The 21,895-nt window shown below is 45.6% G+C and overlaps 1 protein-coding gene across 3 annotated transcripts in view; it reads right to left on the bottom strand.

Annotated features, from left to right (window-relative positions):
* DOP1B (DOP1 leucine zipper like protein B) overlaps positions 1–21,895 on the bottom strand; it is a 48,719-nt gene that overhangs the window by 4,645 nt on the left and 22,179 nt on the right. For 2 of the 3 annotated variants that reach the window (XM_051773032.1, XM_051773031.1), the window contains exons 12-35: positions 21,327–21,432; positions 21,051–21,242; positions 19,213–19,906; positions 17,187–17,458; positions 16,845–16,997; positions 15,848–15,948; positions 14,784–14,974; positions 11,282–12,860; positions 10,617–10,728; positions 10,036–10,221; positions 9,757–9,882; positions 9,026–9,160; positions 8,224–8,279; positions 6,981–7,085; positions 6,836–6,902; positions 5,902–6,043; positions 5,607–5,689; positions 5,237–5,346; positions 4,155–4,301; positions 3,793–3,854; positions 3,025–3,153; positions 1,991–2,127; positions 1,623–1,678; positions 499–648 (exon numbers count right to left, since the gene is read on the bottom strand). In XM_051773032.1, the coding sequence (XP_051628992.1) occupies positions 499–648; positions 1,623–1,678; positions 1,991–2,127; positions 3,025–3,153; positions 3,793–3,854; positions 4,155–4,301; positions 5,237–5,346; positions 5,607–5,689; positions 5,902–6,043; positions 6,836–6,902; positions 6,981–7,085; positions 8,224–8,279; positions 9,026–9,160; positions 9,757–9,882; positions 10,036–10,221; positions 10,617–10,728; positions 11,282–12,860; positions 14,784–14,974; positions 15,848–15,948; positions 16,845–16,997; positions 17,187–17,458; positions 19,213–19,906; positions 21,051–21,242; positions 21,327–21,432 (5,091 nt within the window). The remainder of the gene's footprint in view (positions 1–498; positions 649–1,622; positions 1,679–1,990; positions 2,128–3,024; positions 3,154–3,792; positions 3,855–4,154; positions 4,302–5,236; positions 5,347–5,606; positions 5,690–5,901; positions 6,044–6,835; positions 6,903–6,980; positions 7,086–8,223; positions 8,280–9,025; positions 9,161–9,756; positions 9,883–10,035; positions 10,222–10,616; positions 10,729–11,281; positions 12,861–14,783; positions 14,975–15,847; positions 15,949–16,844; positions 16,998–17,186; positions 17,459–19,212; positions 19,907–21,050; positions 21,243–21,326; positions 21,433–21,895) is intronic. The other variant, XM_051773033.1, reaches the window with a different exon arrangement.

Below are 21,895 nucleotides of genomic sequence, written 5' to 3'. Positions count from 1 at the left end.
ATGGGATTCAGCCACACCTGAACCCTTCCCTGGATACTAAAATGTCTGGATCTTAAAAGGAATAAGTTATTTATGGGGATGCTGAAATGTTCATACAACTCCATCCCAAACAAAAGGGATGTTTCACAGACTCTGAGTTTACCTTGTAACAAATTAAGAAATCAACCCAGAGATTAAATCAGCGACAACAAAATGAATCCAAAAGGAATTTCCTAATGACAGTGTGAATTTTTATTACCCCAAATTATCAGATTAATGTAGAACCATGAAAACATTTCCAAACAGGGAGGAGGAAAAAGGTGAAGTGGGGAAAAGCCATCCCCTAATTAGTGTGAAATGACTCCTTGTTCCTCACCAATTCTGTCACCATAACTGGAGGAGGAGTTTAGAGAGCAGGGAGTCCTTCCTGCACCTCCACACTCGCCAGCAAGGCTTTGCTTTTTAAAACTTTGCCTGAGCCTTCCACTCTCCCGGGACCCCTGGAGAACAGGGACTTACATTTGGAACAAGTGCATCCTGTCAGGTGGGAAGGAAAGTGCTGTGTCCAAAAATTTGCAGGCTGAGAGGTACAAGGAGAGCTCGTTGTGTGGGATGTCAGACCCGCTGCCATCCCCAGGGCCTCTCTGCTTGCTGATTTTGCTGTTGCTCCTGTGTTAAAATTCAAGAAATGGCCCATTAAAACATGAATTAAAGGTTTTCCATTCACAAGTTTACAAAAGCAAGTACCACTGTCTTTATTCTGGAGGAGATTCTAGGAAATTAATTGTGGGATTAATATGAAAAGGCAGGAGGAGAAAAATAATCTAAAATATACCAAGAAAAAAAAGGCAGTATGTTAAAATATTCAAATGCTGACTTAGCATTTAATCTTATCTTTGTATGCAATTAATAACTATTATTAAAATATATATTAAAATGTATAAATATATCAAATATATTAATATAATAATTAATAATTATATAAACATAACAATTATTATATTGTTTTATATTACATATAATATATAATATTATATTATATATGATATATGACATACTATATTATTATTATAACACATATAATATATATAATATATAATATATAATTATATATAATTATATAAAAATATATAATATATAATATATTCTATAAATAATATACATATGATTATATTATTTTATATTATATTATTATACAATAATTATATTTATATAGTTATCAATAAACATTAATAATCATATAAATATAAATATATATTAACGTAATACTTTAAATAATATATTTTATGTATAAAATATATATTAAATAATTAATATATATAAATATATAAAATATATTAAAATATATATTAAATATATTTTTTTAAGCATCTCACTATTTTAGCTAATATAAAATAATAAGCAAAATTTATTATAACAATACATATATATTATATATATAATTATTATTATAGAATAATTTCATAATATAAAAAAATCCTAAACTATGACTCATCAGCACCAGAAATATAAAAGTGCGATATCAAAAAATCTTCTTGGCTCCTCCCTATCCCAGATAATTAATTAATTAAAGAAATTAAAACTGGCAGATACAGAACAAGCAGCTTTCACAATTTCTCTTTCAGATAAATGGCAACACTCACTTTGATGGTTCCTCTTCCTCAGTTAGATCTTCTTCCAGCTGCAGGAATGTCTGGATCTTAAAAGGAATAAGTTATTTATGGGGGTGCTGAAATGTTCATACAACTCCATCCCAAACAAAAGGGATGTTTCACAGGCTCTGAGTTTACCTTGTACCAAATTAATAAATCCACCCAGAGATTAAATTAGCGACAACAAAATGAATCCAAAAGGAATTTCCTAATGACCGTGTGAGTTTTTATTACCCCAAATTACCAGATTAACGTAAAACCACGGAAACATTTCCAAACAGGGAGGAGGAAAAAGGTGAAGTGGGGAAAAACCATCCCCTAATTAGTGAATTAGTGTGAAATGACTCCTTGTTCCTTACCAATTCTGTCACCATAATTGGCCACAGGGAGGTGAGGTGCTGAGGGGAAATCCTCAACAAGAGAACTCGGAAGAAGAGGAACATCTGGGCAGCAACCAGAGAGGTCTGGCCCACACGGAGGTTCTCGGTCAGTCGTTCTGGGGGAAAAACAAAGAAGTAAAAAAAAAAACCAAAAGAAAAGTAATGTTTTCTTCAATTTGGGAAATAAAAAGTGTAGAATCACAGGATGGTTTGGGTTGGAAGGAACCTGAGAGATCTTCTAATTCCAATCCCCATGGGCAGGGACACCTTCCACCAGCCCAGGTTGCTCCAAGCCCCATCCAAGGTGGCCTTGGACACTTCCAGGGATCCAGGGGCAGCCACAGCTTCTCTGGGAATTCTATCCCAGCCCCTCTCCACCCTCATAGGGAAGAATTCCTTCCCAATATCCCATCTAACCCTACTCTCCTTCAGCTTGAGGCCACTTCCCTTGTCCTGTCACTCCAGGCCCTTGTGAAAGGTCCCTCTTCACCTTGTGGCAAAACAAAATGTTTTGCTTTATCATCAAGTTTTGGGCTGAGTCCCTTCCATTCTATGAACAAAATTAGGATTCAGACAAAGCCTGAAGCTGTGGTGGGTTTACAGTACACAGAATTTGGTCAAAACTGACTTTTAAGGAGAACAACAACAGCTGGAAGGTTGCCACAAAGTAATCACATTTCCAGACCAAAGGCCTCGAAACACAGATTGCTCTCTTTAATGAGGAGTTTAATTTAGAGATTGATAAATTTTATTAAAATTTAGGAAAAATGGAACTGTGTGTTGGAAATCAGGTGACATTCCTTTCTTACAGAATTTCTATCACAGAATGGTTTGGGTTGGGAGGGACCTTAAAGATGATTTTTTTCCCACCCCCTGCCACGGGCAGGGACACCTTCCACCAGCCCAGGTTGCTCTGAGCCCCATCCAACCTGGCCTTGGACACTTCCAGGGATCCACAACCCCTCTGGGCAAAGAGATCTGTGATCCAGGTGGAAGAGGAAGGCAGATCTTACCCTGTATCAGGGGCAGGTAGAGGTGGTACTGGTCGGTCTCCCCGCTGAAGACGGCGAACGCCTGGCGCTTCAGCAGCATCGCCTTCTGCTCAAAGCTTGGGTACAGTTTTAGGGCACTGCTCTGCATGTCTGTGACAGAGAGAACAATTATCTAACCATGGAAAAGACTCCCTGTGATTTGGGCTGAAAATAATCCCCGTGTCCTGAAATCTAAAGGAGAAAAAAACCTCTCTTTTTGGGTCTGCCGGTGGCGAATTCACCTCGCGCTGTAAACCTTGGCTATCCTTCCAAAAGGGCTGAAAAAGAGATCAAAGCTGCTTGAGGCAAATTGAAGGGGTGCTATCCCATCCTTTCCCCCCAAGGACCTATTCTTCCACACCTTCCTCAAGCCTGAATTAGAGGTCAAAGCACCTGACTGCAAGGTTTTCTGCCCTGGCTCGTGCCAGCTCACAGACACCTGCAGACTTAGGCAAAGTCTCCTCCTGGAAAAGGTCACACTTGAGCAACTCAAAATTAGGGCAAAACGTGGATGCAGGAGCCCAACACAAGCATTTCTACAACAAACCCACTTCTGGTGTGTTTCAGACGTGACTAAAATACAGATTTAACTCAGCACAGGCAGTAAAGTTGAGAATGTGGTCAATTATGCTGAATCAGCAGTGTCAGCATTTTATTGCTACATCAGGATATTAAAAATGCACCTGATACCTCAAATGGAAATAGATCCCAAACTGATGCAGAGGTGAGTCCTCAGCAGCTGATACTTACTCATCAAATCTTTAAACATGGTTTTCTCGTGTGTCAGGAGATGGTCAATAATGGATCTCCAACTGCAGGAGATAAAGAAGGGATTAGAGAAACAGGGAAAGCTTTGGAATAGATTCACCTCAGCAAAGATTGGGGTCAAACCTTTCAAACAAGGAAACATTTTCCAAGCATGATTCATGAGCAGACTCGTATGTGGGTTAACAAATAAGACACTGAGCAGAATTAGTGGGTGAGACCCATTTTTAACATTATTCCATGCTGTAAAGTAGTACCAAATGGAATTTTCTTCCCAGTGTTAGCCTTTTCCTTTACAGCCTTTCCTTGCCAATTCAGAATACAAGCTTGGAGTGCTACAGTCTTACTGAGTGCATGAAGTGTCCATCTGGAAAAAAGAGGGATCCATGTACAACTCCAGCACTTCTTTTTTCCAGGCTCGCTTGGTGTAGGCGTATCCACTCAAGGAGCTGAGCAACTGAGCACCAGCACGGAAACTGGGAATGTTGTAGGCACTGGGGGAAGAGAAAAAAAATGATAAACAGGTATTTTTTTAAAGTAAAGTTTATGTATATAGGAAATAAATTTGGGACAGTGGTTTTAAACTGCCAGAGGGCGGGGTTGGATGGGATATTAGGAAGGAATTATTGACTGTGAGGGTGCTGAGGGGCTGGGATAGAATTCCCAGAGAAGCTGTGGCTGCCCCTGGATCCCTGGAAGTGCCCAAGGCCAGGTTGGATAAACTTGGAGCAACCTGGGTTGGTGGAAGGTGTCCCTGCCCATGGCAGGGGGTGGCACTGGATGATCTTTCAGGTCCCTTCCAACCCAAACCATTCCATGATCTCTGTGTCCACTGGCTGGTAACGGGGAGCAGCAGGAGCTGGGCAGACCAAAGCAGTTTGTGCAGAAGCAACTCCCAGTCTGGGGAGGTATTTCCAGACTGGACACATCACAGCCTGTCTCCACTACAAGTGTGAACCAAAACTTCCCTCCAAAAAAAAATTTCCAATACACTTTGCATCCTTGTCAGCCAAACCCTTGGACATCACCCATCTCTCCCACACTTTTGGCTGAAAAACTAGGCATAGGATAGGGAGATATCCTGCTCTTCCTGCTTCCTGGTGGGTCCTGTGATGTGCCCAGTGCTCTGCTGCCCCATCCCAGTGTCTCTCCACATTCCCTGACAAGCACAGAGAGGGGAAGCTTTGAGGAAAGGCCAAAAATCCAGGTGGGAGGAACATCTACAGCTAAACGGGAACTGCTGTCACAGAGCTCAAACCACACAAGGTTGCAGCTCCTGGGGGAAATACAGCTCAAATACAGCTCAAATACAGCTCAAGCCTTATTAGAATGGAACCAAGGAGTGGGAAAAAAAAAAGGAAAAGCAAAAATATAACACTGGGGTCCAAAAAATCAGAGGACAAAACCACGTGTGCAGAGAGAGACCCACCTGTGGTTGCGCAGGTAAGGGAAGACGTAGTAGAGCAAACGTGAGATCAGTGGCACAGCTTTGTCCTTCTCATCACTCCTGTAAACCATGTCCAGAAGAGAGGCAAGGACCTCAAAAAATGAAAAGAACATCTCTTTAAACCCAAAGCTGGCATTTCTGGCAGAAGGGGAATGTGCCACATTCCAGGCTGGAACGTGTGTGCCCACGAGATGCTTCAGGGAAGGTTTGCACTCCTATTTTATCTACCTGGGAAACTTAATGTTTAGTAAGTTAAATTAAACTGCTTAATAATATCAAGGCTTAATAATATCAAACCCACCTCAGCTTAATTATATCAAAACCACCCCACAGATGAGAGGGTCCTACTTACCTCAGCAAGGAGAGAAAGGGCTTGGACGCTGTATATGGAAGGAGCAGAGGCAGAAACCATTGATGATGGTGCCACTGAGGTATCTGAAAGAGGCAAAATAATTCAGTGTTCTTCTTCAGGCATGCCCAGATTTTGCTGTTTCCTAATTTGCCTCCCAAACAGAACTGCTGTTTGCATGTTGGTATCACAGTGAAATGTAAACCCATGCAAACCACACACTATCAAACACCTTGTGCTCTTCAAGGCCTTCAGCAGAGGAGAGGAGGGGGCAGGAAATCACAGAAAACCACTTTACCATTCACATCTTCCATGTTGAAGTCGTCTGGTAAAATCTGAGGCTGAGCTTTCACTTCCAAGTTCCTGCTCAGCCAACTGGTCTGTTCCAGAGAAGAACCAGCCACAGTCCCTACGGCCTCCAGGATTTTTTGGGTCACCTCCTGTAACATGAGCAGAAAAAGTGGCATCAGATGGACACTATCATCACTTGGCATATTTAATTCCCAGGGAAATGAGAAGCTGGTGACTGTAACTAAACCAAACCCCATCTGGCCAAAGCAAAGCAGAGGCCACTTGGGAAAAGGCTGTAAGATGACAAAGCTTTCTGTCACTGTTGTTATTTTGTTGGCAAGTCTCTGAAGCAGAAGTGGAGACTTAATTGCTCTGTTGGCATACAAAATTACTATAAACATAACCACATCTCACCCCCTCAGAGCCAAAACTGCACCCACATAAGTGGTGCTTGAACTGTTGTGGTGAAATCACCACCAGGACAGGAGGAAAATCCTGCTCTGCTCTGCCCCTTCTTTACACAACAGGTGAGCTCAGAGTCATTTCCATTGCCAAACACAGCTGGGAGCTTCAGGGATAATTAGGCCACTAATTTTCCTAGATAGCTTTGAGATTTCAGTATTTACACACAGGAGATGAACCCTTGACATCACACTTGTGTTACGACTCCAATTCTGAGAGAGATCGTTAAAACTACCCAGGGAAATCACCTTTGAAAAGTTCGTGGTTTCACACAACATTTGGACAAAATTTTGTTTGTCCCTCCTGTTTGAGCCTCCCTTATTTACCAGGCCTCGGCCAAAATGTGTGGATGCACATCCAGGCATTCCCAAAAGCACAGGGGAATTCAGATACAAAGGACAGAGCAGGTCATGTCCACTTTTACTCAGATGTACAGTGCCAGACTTAGGAACTGAAAGGTGAGCATTTATCCACTGTACCTGCAAGTCTTTTTGGTCTTTTTTGTTTTCCAGAGTGGGTGTCCTGGTCACAAAGTCATTCAGGGTGCTGTGGGAAAAGCAATTCCCTCCAGGTTAGTGGCTGTACATGTCTGTCAATGCACCTCTAAAGCTTCTCTCTTAGTACCTGAGGAGAAGGAAGTGTCCAGGAGGAGCCAAGTTCAACTGCACAGACTCTTTGAGGAGTCCTAACAAGGGCTGGAAGTTCTCCTGCAGGGCTGAGACAGGCAGTCTGCCAAAAAAGCAACACCAGAACACACCTGAGTGAAGGTGGAGTCATGGAAAGAACAAAAAACAACATCCAGGGGTAACTCCTAAACGTACTGCTTACAGTCTGTTGGACAGTCTGATCTATCCCAGGCTTTCCATGGAAGAAAAGCCAAGTGTGTGAAGAAGAGTTTTGCTCAAAGGAATATTTCCAGTGGACTGCCCAGCCCAGGCTGCAGCCATGGCAGTTTTACTGAATTTAGAAGTTCTCTATCCATTCATTGGGCAACACAGAACAGATGAGGAGAAAGATGATAAAAAATCATAGACATGGAATGGTTTGGGTTGGAAGGGACTTTAAAAATCACCCAGTCCCACTCACTGTCATGGGCAAGGACACCTTCCACTAGCCCAGGTTGCTCCAAGTCCTGTCCAACCTGGCCTTGGACACTTCCAGGGATCCAGGGGCAGCCACAGCTTCTCTGGGCAACCTGTGCCAGGGCCTCCCCACCCTCACAGGGAAGGATTTCTTCCTAATATTCAATCTATCCTACTCTCTGTCAGTCTGAAGCCATTGCCCCCTGTCCTGTCCCTCCAGCCCTTGGAAATAGTCTCTCTCCATCTTTCCTGGAGCCCCTTCAGGCCCTGCAAGGCCACAATCAGTTCCCCCCAAAGCTTCTCCTCTCCAGGCTGAACAATCCCAGCTCTCCCAGCCTTTCCTCCCAGCAGAGCTGCTCCAGCCCTGGGATCCTCTTGGTTCCTGCTCTGGCCTCTCTCCAGCAGCTCCATGTCCTTGCTGGGCTGTTCCCCAGGGCTGGAGCAGCTCTGCAGGGGGGTCTCACCTGAGGGGCACAATCCCCCCCTCACCTCCTGCCCACACTTTTTTGGATGCAGCCCAGTCTTGCTCATGAGATGCCTGAAGTTGCTCCATGAGCATGAAATGAGGTTTTCAGGCTGCACAATCAACAGAGCAATGGAACAGAACATCCCAGCCCTGGTACTCCATGTCTGTGTGGCAACAATGAAGGGACAGCACATTTCCTGCACAAAGGTGTTCTGTGACACTGGGACATGAAGATCAAAGTAAAGCAGAAACAGTGATGCAGAGTGTTCTCCTGACTAGAGTCAAACAAAAAAATTCTCCTTTATAACATCTGACTGACCTTTGAATGAAAGCATAGCTGAACTGCAGCATTGGGATATCCACCAGAGAAGATTTCTGAAAAAGGAAAAAGCAACACCAGAATTATTTGCCATCAGAAAGAAAAAGAAGGTCCAGGCTGTGCAATGCTTGTGTTCAGTGGTTACCACACCCTTCAAGTGAAGCCACTTGTACTCCAAGAGGTGACCAAAGTATCTGTAGAGCAGTTCAGGACAGAAATGCATCCCTGAGTCATAAATGTGCAGCAGCTGCACAAAAATGTCACCGTCCCCTGCACTGGAGGCCCCCACACCTTTTCATTCCCAGCAACTTCTCCAGGAAAATATTGGAATCACAGACTGGTTTGGGTTGAAAGGGATATTAAAGATCATCCAGTTCCAGCTTCTTGCCATGGGCAGGGACACCTTTCACTAGCCCAGGTTGCTCCAAGCCCTGTCCAACCTGGCCTTGGACACTTCCAGGGATCCAGAGGCAGCCACAGCTTCTCTGGGAATTCTATCCCAGCCCCTCCCCACCCTCACAGCCAGGAATTCGTTCCCAATATCCCATCCAACCCCTCCCTCTGGCAGTTTAAAACCACTGCCCCTTGCCCTGTCATGATCTGCTCAATAGTGATGTTCTGAAGAACTTTCTTACACTGAGGGATCAAAACACAGAAATCTACATTCTGGAAAACAAAACTTATTCAGGAGCAAAAGAGAATCCCACACTTAAAAGAGAAACCTTCTAACAATGCTGAGCAGACACACTGGGAAAGATCCAGGAGAGAATATATGAAAAAATGGAATTATCTCTGTGGTTACCTCTTCACCCTTGATCTGTGCTGGTTTCTTGACCACCTCTTTGATAAGATGTAAAATAGTGTCAATTTTCAGTGTGTTAAGGGCACAAATTAAGTCCACAAGAATAAGCTGAGATGCACTGGCCACTGGAAGGATCTGACAAAACAAGACAAAGCAAAAGACAAACCCCTCAGACTCCTGGGCCACACAAACCAGCTCTTTGTGTGACTACCCAAACACCAAAACTTATACAAAATGTACATTACAGAGGTTAAATCAAACACAGACCCCTTTGCCATATACAGGTCTTCTTCCAACACCTTATGAAAACAACTTTTTCATAAAAAGAACAGTTTGATTATGCTAAAATGAAAAGAAAGAGGTTCTGATCAGAATAAATGTTCAGTTCCAGAGAACACTGCAGCTCTGGCCTTTCTCTGGAAATGGAATTTGATTCACGGTCTTGAAAACAGAATTGTCAAACTGCAATCCTAAAATCACAATCCAGTGTTGAAGAAAAAACTGCCTGTTACTTCTAGACTCAAACTGCTACACTGTCCTTTATTTGATTATTTATTTAGGTTTAATTGTAGTCCTGATGCTTTTTATAAATAAGAGCACTTCAGATTTTTCAGTCACTTGTAAGAAAACCCCAAAGAATCAACAAACAAACCCAGAGTTTAGAACTGATCATGCAAATATAACATTTGCCTTTACACTGGAAAACTAAGGGTGCCTTTCTTGAGTTTCACCTTGGTTTTACTTTGACTCCTGTGAGGTTTCTTGCTGTTCCAAACTGCTGCAATTGCTGCCATCAACTGGATTCCAAGTTGGGCTGTCAGTGGATTCAGGAAGTCCAATATTTTCATTCTTAATGTCTGCAGAGGGGAGGGAAGAATAACTAACTGTCAATGCCATCCTTTGTAAGGCAAAGACCCTCTCAAGATATTCAGAAAACACAAAATAAAAGAACTCTGTAAAATGCACTGATGAGGAGGATGAGACACAGGGCAGCTTAAAAGGACTCCTACTTTGGTTGCTTTAAAGTAGACTGAAGAAGAGCCTTTGGTTGTTCCAAAAAAGTCAGTTGGTCTTTTTTGAGAGTCTTCCCTCTTGATGACACTCCAAAGCAGGGACATGGTGTTGATAATGCGAGGCAGTTCTTCCAGGATGGCATTCCTGGCATTCCTCAGGTTTGCAGGTTCAGCTAAACATGACTAGAAAAAAAAAAACCAAAATATGGATATTAAAATACATCATATCATGCACCACAGAGGCTAAAAATTGCAGAGAACACATCAACATGTTATCAACTCAAAAGAAAATAGAAGGGTTTGTTAATGACAGAGCAGAGAAACTACACAGGACTAATATTTGCATCACCAAGAACATCTACTTAAAATTAATTTTCTGCCTTCAAATAAAATTAGGTTCATCCTCTATCCTTAAACTTTGATTTGGTTCAATTTTTGGGGTGTGCTGTGAAGTTTCTTTAAGGTTATCTTTTTGTATAAGTGGTTTGCTACCTCTGTTCACCCCTGAGGAAAAAGGGATGTGGACTCTGCTGACCTGGAGCTGAGTTCTCAGGTGAGTGGTGGGCATTAAAACTTACCTTTTTTGTTGGATTAGGATGGTCCAGAAGGCAGAAGTGACCAATGGTTGTCAGACCTTCCAGAAGGGTTAGTGGGTAATCAGGTGTCACATTTTCTCTCTTGGAAGTTAAGCTTTGGAGGAGGATTAAAAACCCAAACAGGTTAACAGGCCAAGGGCTATTTCCTTGATTAAAAATTCCATTCTTGTTTCTATTCAACAGTTAAAACTGGAGTGACCAGACAGGAATATCAAAACAAAGGATTCCCAGACTATTCTTGGACAACCCCATTTCGTTACTGAGACCTTTTAGAATTTTATTATCCACCTGACTATAAATCTTCAGCATTCAATTACTTTTCCCTACTCCTTTCACTCACTGCCTGTTCTGAACAGCCTCTCTTTTTCTTCTCCAGGGTGTCTCTCCTAAATTAGTCCTCCAAAATCCTCAGTCTTGTCAAAACTGGGAACTTCTTTTCTTGGATGGAAGGCAGAGGGGGACAGGCTGCTGGTTCTCTTTCCTCTCTTCCTCCAACTGCTGCAACAATCCTGTCTCCAGCTCCCCTGGGCTCCAGGGACAGGTGCAGCAGGATTTGGGGATCAGACTGTGGGAGCCACAGTGCTAAACCACGGAGTTCCTACACACTCACTGCTCTGGACAACAAACCCCACCCTGCTGACTCTTACCTGGCAGATGTTTTGGCAGATGCCTTCACAGCTTCGTTTTCATACTGCTTGACAAGCTCATCCAGGTTTTTACAGATCTGTACCACGAATGGTGCCACAGTCCAGCCCAAGGACTTCCCAAAATAGGGCAGGGAAGAGGTGACCAAGCCCACCCAAGTGGGATGCATCCCATAGCCATACTCCGGCTGCAAACCCCGAACCACGGCGGAGACAAACAACCCCTGGGAAGTGATGGGATGTGGATAGACATATTGCATGGCACCAATGGCCTGCTGGAAGTTGAGAGCCTGCTGCCACTCCTTGGAGAGGTCTGGCTGATTCTCCTGCTCCTCGGGGGTCTGTCCGAGGTGGTGCTCCAAGACAATCAGCACCTGCAGGAGCTTCAGCAGCTCGATCTGCAGCGGGTGTTCGCTCCAGATCTGGTCGTGGCCAAAGTTGATCAGGCTCTCTTCCCAGAGCTCCTCCTCGGCACCACGGCCGGCCCCGTCCGCCAGGAGCAGCTCGTAGCGTTTCTGACTGACGTACATGGAGGCCGACAGGGACAGCAGGACGAACTCCTGCACTTTGCACCTCCCCAGCAAGCTGCGGATGAACTCCACGTTCCTGCTCTCCGCCGCCTTGGCCACGGTGGCCAGCTGGGCCACCACCCGGATCAGCACCTCCACGCTCTTCACCTGCACGTCCCTGTTGCCCAGGAGGTCCCTGTGGGTGACCTTGAGGCAGCAGGGGTAGTAGGAGCGCAGGAAGCTGAGGCAGAGGTAGGTGAGCAGCTCTATCAGCAGGGAATGGGGACACACGGTCGGGGACTGGGGCTGGAGCTTCCCATAAAAACTCTGCCCTACGAGAGCTTCCTGGTGGCGAGCCAGGAGGTTGTAGATGAGGTTCAGATGTGCTGTGGAGCTGGTGTCCATGCTGGTGCTGGCCACGGCCTCGATGAATTCCTTGGGGTTGGTTTTGAGCACGGCCTCCAGCACGGAGAAGGCGTAGAGCACCCTCCTGGAGTCGTAGGGCTGCAGGTACAGCAGCATGTGCTTGAACAGAGCCTCCACCATCTCCTGCTTTTCCTTCTGCTGCTTCAGCAGCCTGGAATGGGTGATTTCCTGCAGCTCCAGGTCCACCTCTTCGTCGCTCGACAGGGACTCCGAGGCCTGAGTCCTCTCGGAGTCGGCGCGCACCAGGTTCAGCGCCGCGCTGGATTTGGAGCTGTCGGACAGGAGGGAGTTGAGCACATTCCCGGGATTTGGGGCCTCTCTGTCATTGTCCTCGTTGCTCACCTCCTGCAGCTCCAGAGAGGGAGAGAAGGAGGATGTGTTCTCACTGTCGTGGCCCGTGCTGGTGTCCGCGGACTCCGTGTGCTCGCTGTTGTCTTGGTCACCATCTGCTTCCTGGGACATGATGGGATTACAGGGTCCATCATTCTCAGGTTTTAACTCTGGATCTTTTTCCACTTCTGCCCAAATTGCCTCTCTATCCACAGTAGTAAACTGGCTCAGTGGAAGGTTTTCCTCAGAATTGCTCTCGGAGATGGCAGACTCTTTCACAGGGGCCTTTTTCTTGCAAAGCCAATCATGGATAAAGTCTGAAAAAAACACATTTTTTGGGGTCAAAAAGAGCACATAATTGTCTTTTCCACACATAAAATCATATCACAGTTCGGGTTGGAAGGGATGTTTAAAGGTCATCTGGTCAACACAAGGTGCTTTATATTGAATAAACCATTGCAAGAAAAAAAAAGGTTACAAATCTACTCTGCTCTAGCCTCGTATTAATTGTAAGGAGTGGGGTAAAAAATGGGTTAAGGTAGGAATTATTTCTCTTTTAAAGTGGTAGAGCAGTTCTGACCTACTGTAAGCAGAGAGAACAGGATCCAAACATAAAGCACGTGCTGTTTCTCTTAGGCTGTGACTCCCTGGATGTGACAATTGTCTTTTTTTGTGCTTCCTGAACATTAAATCAGGAGATCAGGAGGGCAACGAGAAGGATAGCATCAGAGAGCTCAATTAATTAATTAATTAATTAATTAAAGAGCTAATGTTCTCCTTGATTAAATGCTGTGGAACAAGCTCTGTGTTTCTGTAGCATCTCATAAACAGATCCCTGTGGATGCTATAAATGGGTGACATCCAGGTATTTGCCAATCCAGACAGGAAAGCACTGCTGCAGACTGACAGCCTGCTAAGAGTCTTGAGACAGGTGACATGGAAGTTCCTTTACACAGAACTTCCAGCTGCTTCTGCACAGCCCTCCTGCTCTGCTCCAGGAAACCACCTCGGCTACTTGAGCCAAATCATGGAATTGTTAAAGTTGGAGAAGACCTTTAAGACCCTCGAGTCCAATCATCATCCAATTCACCACTAAACCACCTTCTCAAGTGTCATATCCATATGTTTTTTGAACACTTCCAGGCATGGGGACTCCACCACCTCCCTGGGCAGCCCCTTCCAGTGTTTAACAACCCTTTCCAGGAGGAAATTCCTCCTCCTGTCCAACCTGAGCCCCCCCTGGCACAGCTGGAGGCCGTTCCCTCTCCTCCTGTCCCTTGTTCCCTGGCAGCAGAGCCCGACCTCCCCCGGCTCCCCCCTCCTGTCAGGGGGTTGCAGAGCCAGAAGGTCCCCCCTGAGCCTCCTTTTCTCCAGGCTGAGCCCCCCCAGCTCCCTCAGCCCCTCCTGCTGCTCCAGCCCCATCCCAGGTCCGTTCCCTTCCCTGCACACGCTCCAGCCCCTCCATGTCTCTCTTGCCATGAGGCCCCAGAACTTGGCATGTTCTGCCCTGCCACATTCCTAAATCTTCCCAAATTCCTGGGTGGCTGGAAATCATCTTCAACTCCAAACATCTCTCTTTGCTTCTCCATCTCAGCTCTGGGATACCTCTGACACAAAGGCTCAGCTCTGCTCTTGCATCAGGGCAGATCTTCTTTGGACACAGGTATTTTAATTTTTCAGAACTCAGCAACATCAGGTGAGGGTTTGTGTGTTGTGTGCCCACACCAGAAAAATATTCCTCACAACCTGGCTGATTGTTTTAATGTCATGCTGAGGGAATCATGGACAAAAAGTATTTGGAATAAAGAAACCTGGGGCAAGACTGGATGGAGAGAGTAAGACCTGCCTGTCCATCCTCCCCATGGAACAGTTCCTGGACTGACAGAGTCACCAAACTGCTTCTGGATTTCTTTTGGTTGCAGACCTAGTTTTGCTCAAGAAGGGATCCTGAAAACAGTGGACATGCAGTGTGGATCATCTGGGAATGGCAAGGAGGAGTGTGGGATGAGATCCCAGAGCAAAGCAGGGAGCAATCCAAACCAACAGACCCCATAACAAAAATGATCATTTAGGCCTTCAACCAGCACGAGCTACTCCTGAACCCTGCTTCAGGCACCACTGTAGGGACTTGGACGAGGAGGAATCCACGGATCTGATGGAAAACAACTGAGGGGAGCAGGATGCCATCACATTTCGGAGACTCCCCTCAGGAATTCAGCCTGATCCAAGAGCAGCTTTACCTGCTGAGTGTTTCTGTTTGATGTAGTGGATGGAGGTGCGCTGTGTCCTGGGATGCAGCAGGAGCAGCAGGATTGGCTCCAGGATCCGGGCCACGTCGTTGAGGGACAGAGCCCGGATGAGCCAACCCTGCGCCGCGGCTCCGATGGCACCGTCGGAGCTGTTCAGGCTGTCCAGGACCACAAACAGGGACCTGAGGGGAGAAACCACGACAGAGACAGCTGAGACCCCCCCCAAAAGGGTTAATGCATCCAGCAAAATCCCAGGAACACACAGGGAGCACAGTCAAGGAAGCACCAGCCAATGGATCACGTCTGCTTCCAACAGCTGGGTCACGCACATCCTCCTGGGCTGAGCTCAGGAACACATGGATTTGTAGGAACGAGGCCACACATTTCCTCACACTCTGCAGGAGCAGCAGATTTCAAAGTTCTTCCCCATATTTATTTAGGAGGAGTCTCATTTTACATCTTCCCCATATTTATTTAGAAGGAGTCTCATTTTACACAAAGGTCTCGTAAAGAGGAAGCAAAACTAAAATAAGATCATTTTTTCCCCTACTTTTTCCATAAGTGGCTGGTGCTATTTTCCTTTTGTCTCGTTTTACACAAAGGTCTTGCAAATACTAAAACAGGCAAAACTAAAATGAGATTATTTTTTTCCTACTTTTTTTCCCCTGACTTTTCCCACAAGTAGCCGGTGCTGTTTTCCTTTGGAAGACAAACCTAACCCACCCCAAGACAAAAAAAAATAAATATCTGCTATGCAGGAACTTGTTTGCAAACTACTCTTCACAAATGAAGCTCTTTCTATTTTTCCAGCACCTTCCTTCATCCAAGAAACCACTCCCTGCACTTGGAGTGCTCTGCAAAGGGAACGGTGCCAGGAAGTGGAAGATCTTCCTTTTGTTCATTGTTTACTCTCTCTCTCTCTCCAGAGGACTCTTCCCCACATCAGAAAAGAAGAGACTAAAGCATGAAATAATGAAATATATAAATGCAATGATATAAATGCACGATATAATTAAATATAAATGCAGTTCCAAGCCAGTGGAAATGGGAAATACCTGTCAAAGGAGCGGTTGTGAGAAGTCACTCTGCTGCCTTGGATCTCTCTGGTCAGATGCCACATGACAGAGAACCTGAACAGGGCCTCCAGCCTTGTCCCCTTGGCAAGGAAAACGAGACAGACACAGATTTAGAATCATGGAATCACAGACTGATTTGGGTTGGGAGGACCTTAAGGATCATCTCCTTCCATATATCTGTGAATGCACAGTGGAAACCCAACAGCCACAGCGTTTCTGGAGCATAAAAAGATGTGCTAGGTACACCAAAAATGTCCTTCAGGACTCCTGTACATGGATATTTTAGTCTTGGTTTGGTATCAGGGAGGTTTAAAAGTTGGGTGACAAGTGGGAGGACATTGGTATATCAGGCAGGGGTGGTTGTGGGGCTTTTTGTTTGGAAGCTTTTAAAAGATTTCCAAATTTTCTCAAGCCTCAAAGTTGCAAAGATACAGGAAAATGACAGCAAAGGGGCTGGGTTGGGTTTTATTGTGCAAGACACTTCTCAAAAATGTACTGGCAGTTGTTAAAGAACTGCTCTGTCATTAAGGAAAGGAATTAATAACTGGCTCACTTTAAAATACAGATTAATCTGAGAACCAAACACTAAGGTGGACAGGGGGTCAACGTGATGATGACAAACATTTACAAGGTATTAAAGTCTTTTGTTGGAGTATGAAGCTTATAAAATCAATCCAAAAATAAAGTGATTTTACACTTACTGGTGGAAATACTGACAAAAATGACAAGTTTTTAGATACTGCAGGATTTGGGCTGAAACTAAGAAAGCCCCAGCACGGACTGACAGAGTTTGTATCCATGGATTAAGTTCAGAAGTAGCCACATGATGAATAAATCCCAGGGAATTGTAAAGGTATGGACAGAATCTGTGAGGACAGAGGGATGATGGGAATGAAGACAGGGGGTGGAAGGGAATTTGGGAAGCACTGGAACAACTCAGCAGTGATGAAGGGGCTTCAGAGGATTGAGGACTCACTTTATCCCTGTCCAGCAGAGCATGGCAGATGATGTCCTCACAGATATTTGCTGAGGGGGCCAGGCAGTGCAGCCTGTAGAACAGTTCCACACAGGGAATGTGGTGCTCCCGAGTCTCCTTGTTCAGCTGGTTCCAGAGCACACAGGCTACTCTCTAGGGAAAAAGAAACAAATAAATATAATAATAATCCTCATCATCCTCATTTCTTTCCTGACTTCCAAGCTTTCCATTGCATAAACACCCCAAATGTTACCAATACAGATTTCCAATTTGTCTGAGAATCGTGGAATTCTGTGAGCCAGAGGTTCAGGGTAGGAAAAAAAGGAGAGGAAAAAGGACAACCTGGTAGAAATCTGTTTTCTCTGAGATCATCTTCAGGACTCCAGGAGCGATGGGAGGGAGGGTGACCATCTGCAGCTTGCCCAGGAAGGGGTTGTGGCTGGACACTTTGTAGCGCTTCATCCTGTCCTCGATGACCAGAGCCAGGGACTGGGAGTGGTTGATCACCTCCAGCAGGGTGAAGATGGACACGTTCTGGACGTAGCAGTCGTTCACACAGCAGCAGATGGTCATCAGGGACCTCAGCCACAGAGGGAAGCTGGGATCACAACCTCCTCGGAAGGGAAGGGAGACAAAGGGTTGGAATAATCTCCAGGTCGGGGGCACGTTCCCAAGAATTCGCCAAGCAAGGTCACAGGACAAAAGAGACAAAAATGACTGCCTAAATCCAAGTATTGTGCTAACATAGAATCACAGAACCAGCTGGGTTGGAAGGGACCTCTGAGATCATCAAGTCCAACCCTGGATCCAACACCACTGTGGTTCCCAGCCCATGGCACTGATGCCACATCCAGTCTGTCCTTAAACACCTCCAGGGATGGAGAATCCACCCCCTCCCTGGGCAGCCCATTCCAATGGCTGAGCACCCTCTCTGCAAAGAAATTCCTTCTAATATCCAACCTAAACCTCCTCTGGCACAGCTGAAGACCCAGCCCTCTTGTCTTGCTGATGGTTGCCTGGGAAAAGAGACCAACCCCCCCCTGGCTCCCCCCTCCTGTCAGGGTGTTGCAGAGAGTGAGGAGGTCTCCCCTGAGCCTCCTCTTCTCCAGGCTGAGCCCCCCCAGCTCCCTCAGCCTCTCCTCACAGCACTTGTGCTCCAGTCCCTTCCCCAGCCTCGTTGCTCTCCTCTGGACCTGCTCCAGCCCCTCCATGTCCTTCCTGAGCTGAGGGCCCAGAACTGGACACATCATCAGTATTTCATAGAATCTTAGTTTGGGTTGGAAGGGACCTTAAAGATCAGCTTGTTCCAATCCCCTGCCATGGGCAGGGACACCTTCCAGTAGCCCAGGTTGCTCCAAGCCCTGTCCAACCTGGCCTTGGACACTTCCAGGGATGGGGAGTCCACAACCTCTCCATGTTTTCCCTACTTCTCCCAGCAGAAAGCTCTTGCAGGACCCCAGCAACCCACATAACTAGTGGCTTTCTGCTTTCCAGTTTACATTTATTCACAACTAGTGGTCAGAGCTGCTGTTTTCCAGCTGCCATTGTCACAGCCAGCTCCAGAGGGTTGCTGATCCAGGGATGTTTTTCCAGCAGCATGGAGGTGTGTCATTCCAGAACCCACCAAGCACACAGGGAACTGGGATGGCTGACATCCAGTCAAGCCATCTTTGCCTCTCCTGAGGGAATAATGCCAAGTCTGCCATGTCCATGCCAAGCAGCACAGCTGACCCATGGAGATGATGGGAATATCACCACTTGGCTAAGGAAGACAGCAGAAATGGGTAGTGAGGTGAGGAAGAGAACCCCATTTTCCAGTTTCTCCCCTCTCCATTCCCTACAAACCTATTTGTCAGCTGGTCTTCAGGCCAATAACTGAAGCTGAGGAATGAGCTGGAATTCCAAGAACAGGCCCTCCAGTTACACAAGATTATTCTTACACATTACATTGGACTCCTTTGAATTCTGAGGGTTTGGGAAAGAGATGGTTTTGCTTCTGTTATGGTTTAGAGCTCATCTGCCTCTAAAACATCTTTTTTTGGGGGAAACACGGCATGTGGACAGTGGGGGATGTACATCCTGAAAATCCTGAACTGTGCCACAGGGTCTTTTCATCCTTTCAGTTACAAGTTTTGTAGTGAAAGTTTCAAAGGAATGTGAATTTGCAAAGCTTGGCAAAGCTTGTGCCTCAGCTGCAGGACACAAAACACACGCTGAGGTGGGCAAGTCTTTAATTCACAGGCAACTTCAGCCCTGCCAGAAGGGTTTTTTACTGGCCCTGGTCACGTGTCTTTGCAAATCCCTAAGCTCCCACTGCTATTTCCATCCTCAAACGCTCAAGTTGCCCAGGAAAGGAATCTTTTCTTACCAGGAACCTCAAACAGAGAGAGATACAACTGTTCCATCTCCTCCTCCGACAGGTAGACTGGGAACGTGGTGCAATCCAGCAGAAGGTGACAAGCTGCAGAGAAAGCTTCCTTGCAGTCACCTTTAAGGGGTCCCAAGACCAGCATCACTTGTTCCAAATCCCACTCTTCTTCCTCCTTTTCCTTTTTACTCCCAGAGTCGTGGTCAGGGAGCAGAGGGCTGGAACTCTTGCTCCTGAAGGGAGAGCCCCGGGCTGAGAACAAGTCTGAAAGCATTTGTTTAACCTGAGGCACAGTGATCTGCTTGGCATCCCAGGGACTCTTTTTCTTGCTGGCACTCTCAGGGAACCTGTATCCATTCTCCTTTTTCTCCTTCCCACTGGGATTCGTTGCCGAAACGCGCTCGTTACTCGTTTCTTGGAGCTGCACCCCAAAAATGTATTTACTGGAAAACTTGGCAACCAGCTCTTGGATGCACAGCAGAGTCTTCTGGATGCTCCCCCCTTTCTTCCAGACATCATCCCTCTCCAGGGTCACTGTGGGCACCCCCAGGTGCTGGGAGAGCTCTGGGGATGAGGCACTCAGACCAATTCCACTGTCCTCTGACTTGAGGGGCTGGAATGGAGCCTCCTCCTCCTCCTGCAGCACTGACTTTGTCTCCAAGGTTATGTCCACATCTTCCTTTGGCACTGGGCTCTGAAACAGGAATGTTCATGTGGTTAATGTGGCACTGGCAACAGAATCTTAAGCTGGGGAACAGCAACCTACTTCCTAAAATTTGCAATTTCCAGCTACTTTTACAAAACCACAGGATCACAGTTATTTCTAAGCAGTTCCATTTAATTGCCTTTAAAACCCAGCAAGTGTTTATATAAACCTCATGCCTGGACTCAGCAAACACCAGTGGGTCTGTGGCTACAGGTACTTAGCAAAGGAATATTTCCTTAAAATCAATGTACCACCAGAACAATGTCACAAACACTGGATTATTTCCAGCCAAAGGCACGCATTTGTTCTGCTGGAAAACTCTGGCAGGCTGTGCTTGTGTGGCTGCTTGATGCCATTTATTCCTCATTCCTTATCATGGGCTCTTGCACACAAACAATACTCCATTGTGTTCAACTGAAATATTAATTGAAAGCCTTGCAGACCTAACCAGCTGTGAAGCTGGGCTTGATTTGGCAACTCAAATTTTGAGCTGCTCCCTGCTGCTGAGTGCCTTTTCCAAAACCATTAAGCTCACACTCTTCTCAAGAGGCAGGATTACAGCCCCAGTGTCAGACAAGACTAAACTCCTTCAGTGCCACAAATAACTCTAACAAGCCAGAACTGAACATCCAGTAAGAATAACAAGGCATCAGATTGCTCTGGAAGGAGCAAAAGAAGATAAGCTTCAAAAAAATCTTTATTGTTGCAGTTCCATATTTCATGGAATCACAGAAAGGTTTGGGTTGGGAGGGACCTTAAAGATGATTTTGTTCCCACCTCCTGCCATGGGCAGGGACACCTTCCACCAGCCCAGGTTGCTCTAAGCCCTGTCCAACCTGGCCTTGGACACTTCCAGGGATCCAGGGGCAGCCACAGCTTCTCTGGGAATTCTATCCCAGGGCCTCCTCACCCTCTTCCTGATATTCCATCTAAACCTACTTTCAGTTTGAAGCCATTCCCCCTTATCCTGTCACTCCAGGCCCTTGGAAATACTCTCTCTCCATCTTTCCTGTAGGCTCCCTTCAGGCACTGGAGCAACAGTCATTATCTAGGTCTTAAGTTCAGAGAATTTGCATTTTAAAGAAGTTATGCCAGAGTTTTAAACACCTATGAGGAGTTCCAAAACACCTACCCCATTTCCACTCCCTGTCTCGATGTCCAGGTAGGAAGGGGGCATTTGCACCTTGCTGAGCACCTTAAAACAGGTCTTTAAGGCATGAGTGAGTTCTGGCAAACCCAACAATTCCATGTTCTCCAGGAGAGACTGCACCATGTAACTGAGCATCTGGGGCAGATACTGAGTCTGCACTTCAGAGTAGAGTTCCTAAAACAAACAAGCAGTGTTTAAAACAGTTATCACACCCTTATCCTTCACTGATCACTGAGGGATAAAGGCAGGGGGCCTCACCAAAGGGATCACATCGAGAAGGAACACCAGTAGTGTGCAGAGCTCTGAAATTGTAGGAGGAGTGCTAATATTTTCCAGAGGGTATCTCATCTCTGAGGATTTGTTTCTGCAGTGAAAGAAAGACATGTTGTTATGGGAGTTTTTGACATCAAAATTCCAGTCACAATCAAAAAAAGCCTTGTTAAAACCAGCACAAAACACTGAACAGCTTTCTGGAGAAAAGGACTTTTAACACAGCAGGATAAAACACTCTGTCAAAACCACCTCAAACTGCACGTGGGATGTTAAAGTGCTGCCAGTTTTCAGGTTAAATCTCTATACATAATCTTATTACTTAAAGTATAATCTTTCTTAGAGTTTAAAAGGGTTAAAAAGAGATGACACAGAATCACAGAATGGTTAGGTTTGGAAGGGACTCTAAAGATCATTTAGCATCTTTATTTTTCTTCAATCTTTCTCCACCTCCCCTCCCAACCCTTTTTCCTCCTTCAGCTGTCGTTTAGAGAGCAATTTCTTCTGTTCTCAGGTTGATAATTTCCATCTAATTGTTCACCTGCTTGCATTATTAA

Source organism: Manacus candei, unplaced genomic scaffold (assembly GCF_025592945.1).
Source record: "Manacus candei isolate 608988 ecotype Guabito, Panama unplaced genomic scaffold, ASM2559294v1 h1tg000165l, whole genome shotgun sequence".
Lineage (NCBI taxonomy): Eukaryota > Metazoa > Chordata > Aves > Passeriformes > Pipridae > Manacus > Manacus candei.
Note: the sequence above shows the minus strand (reverse complement) of the source record. Positions and strands in the feature narration are given on the sequence as shown.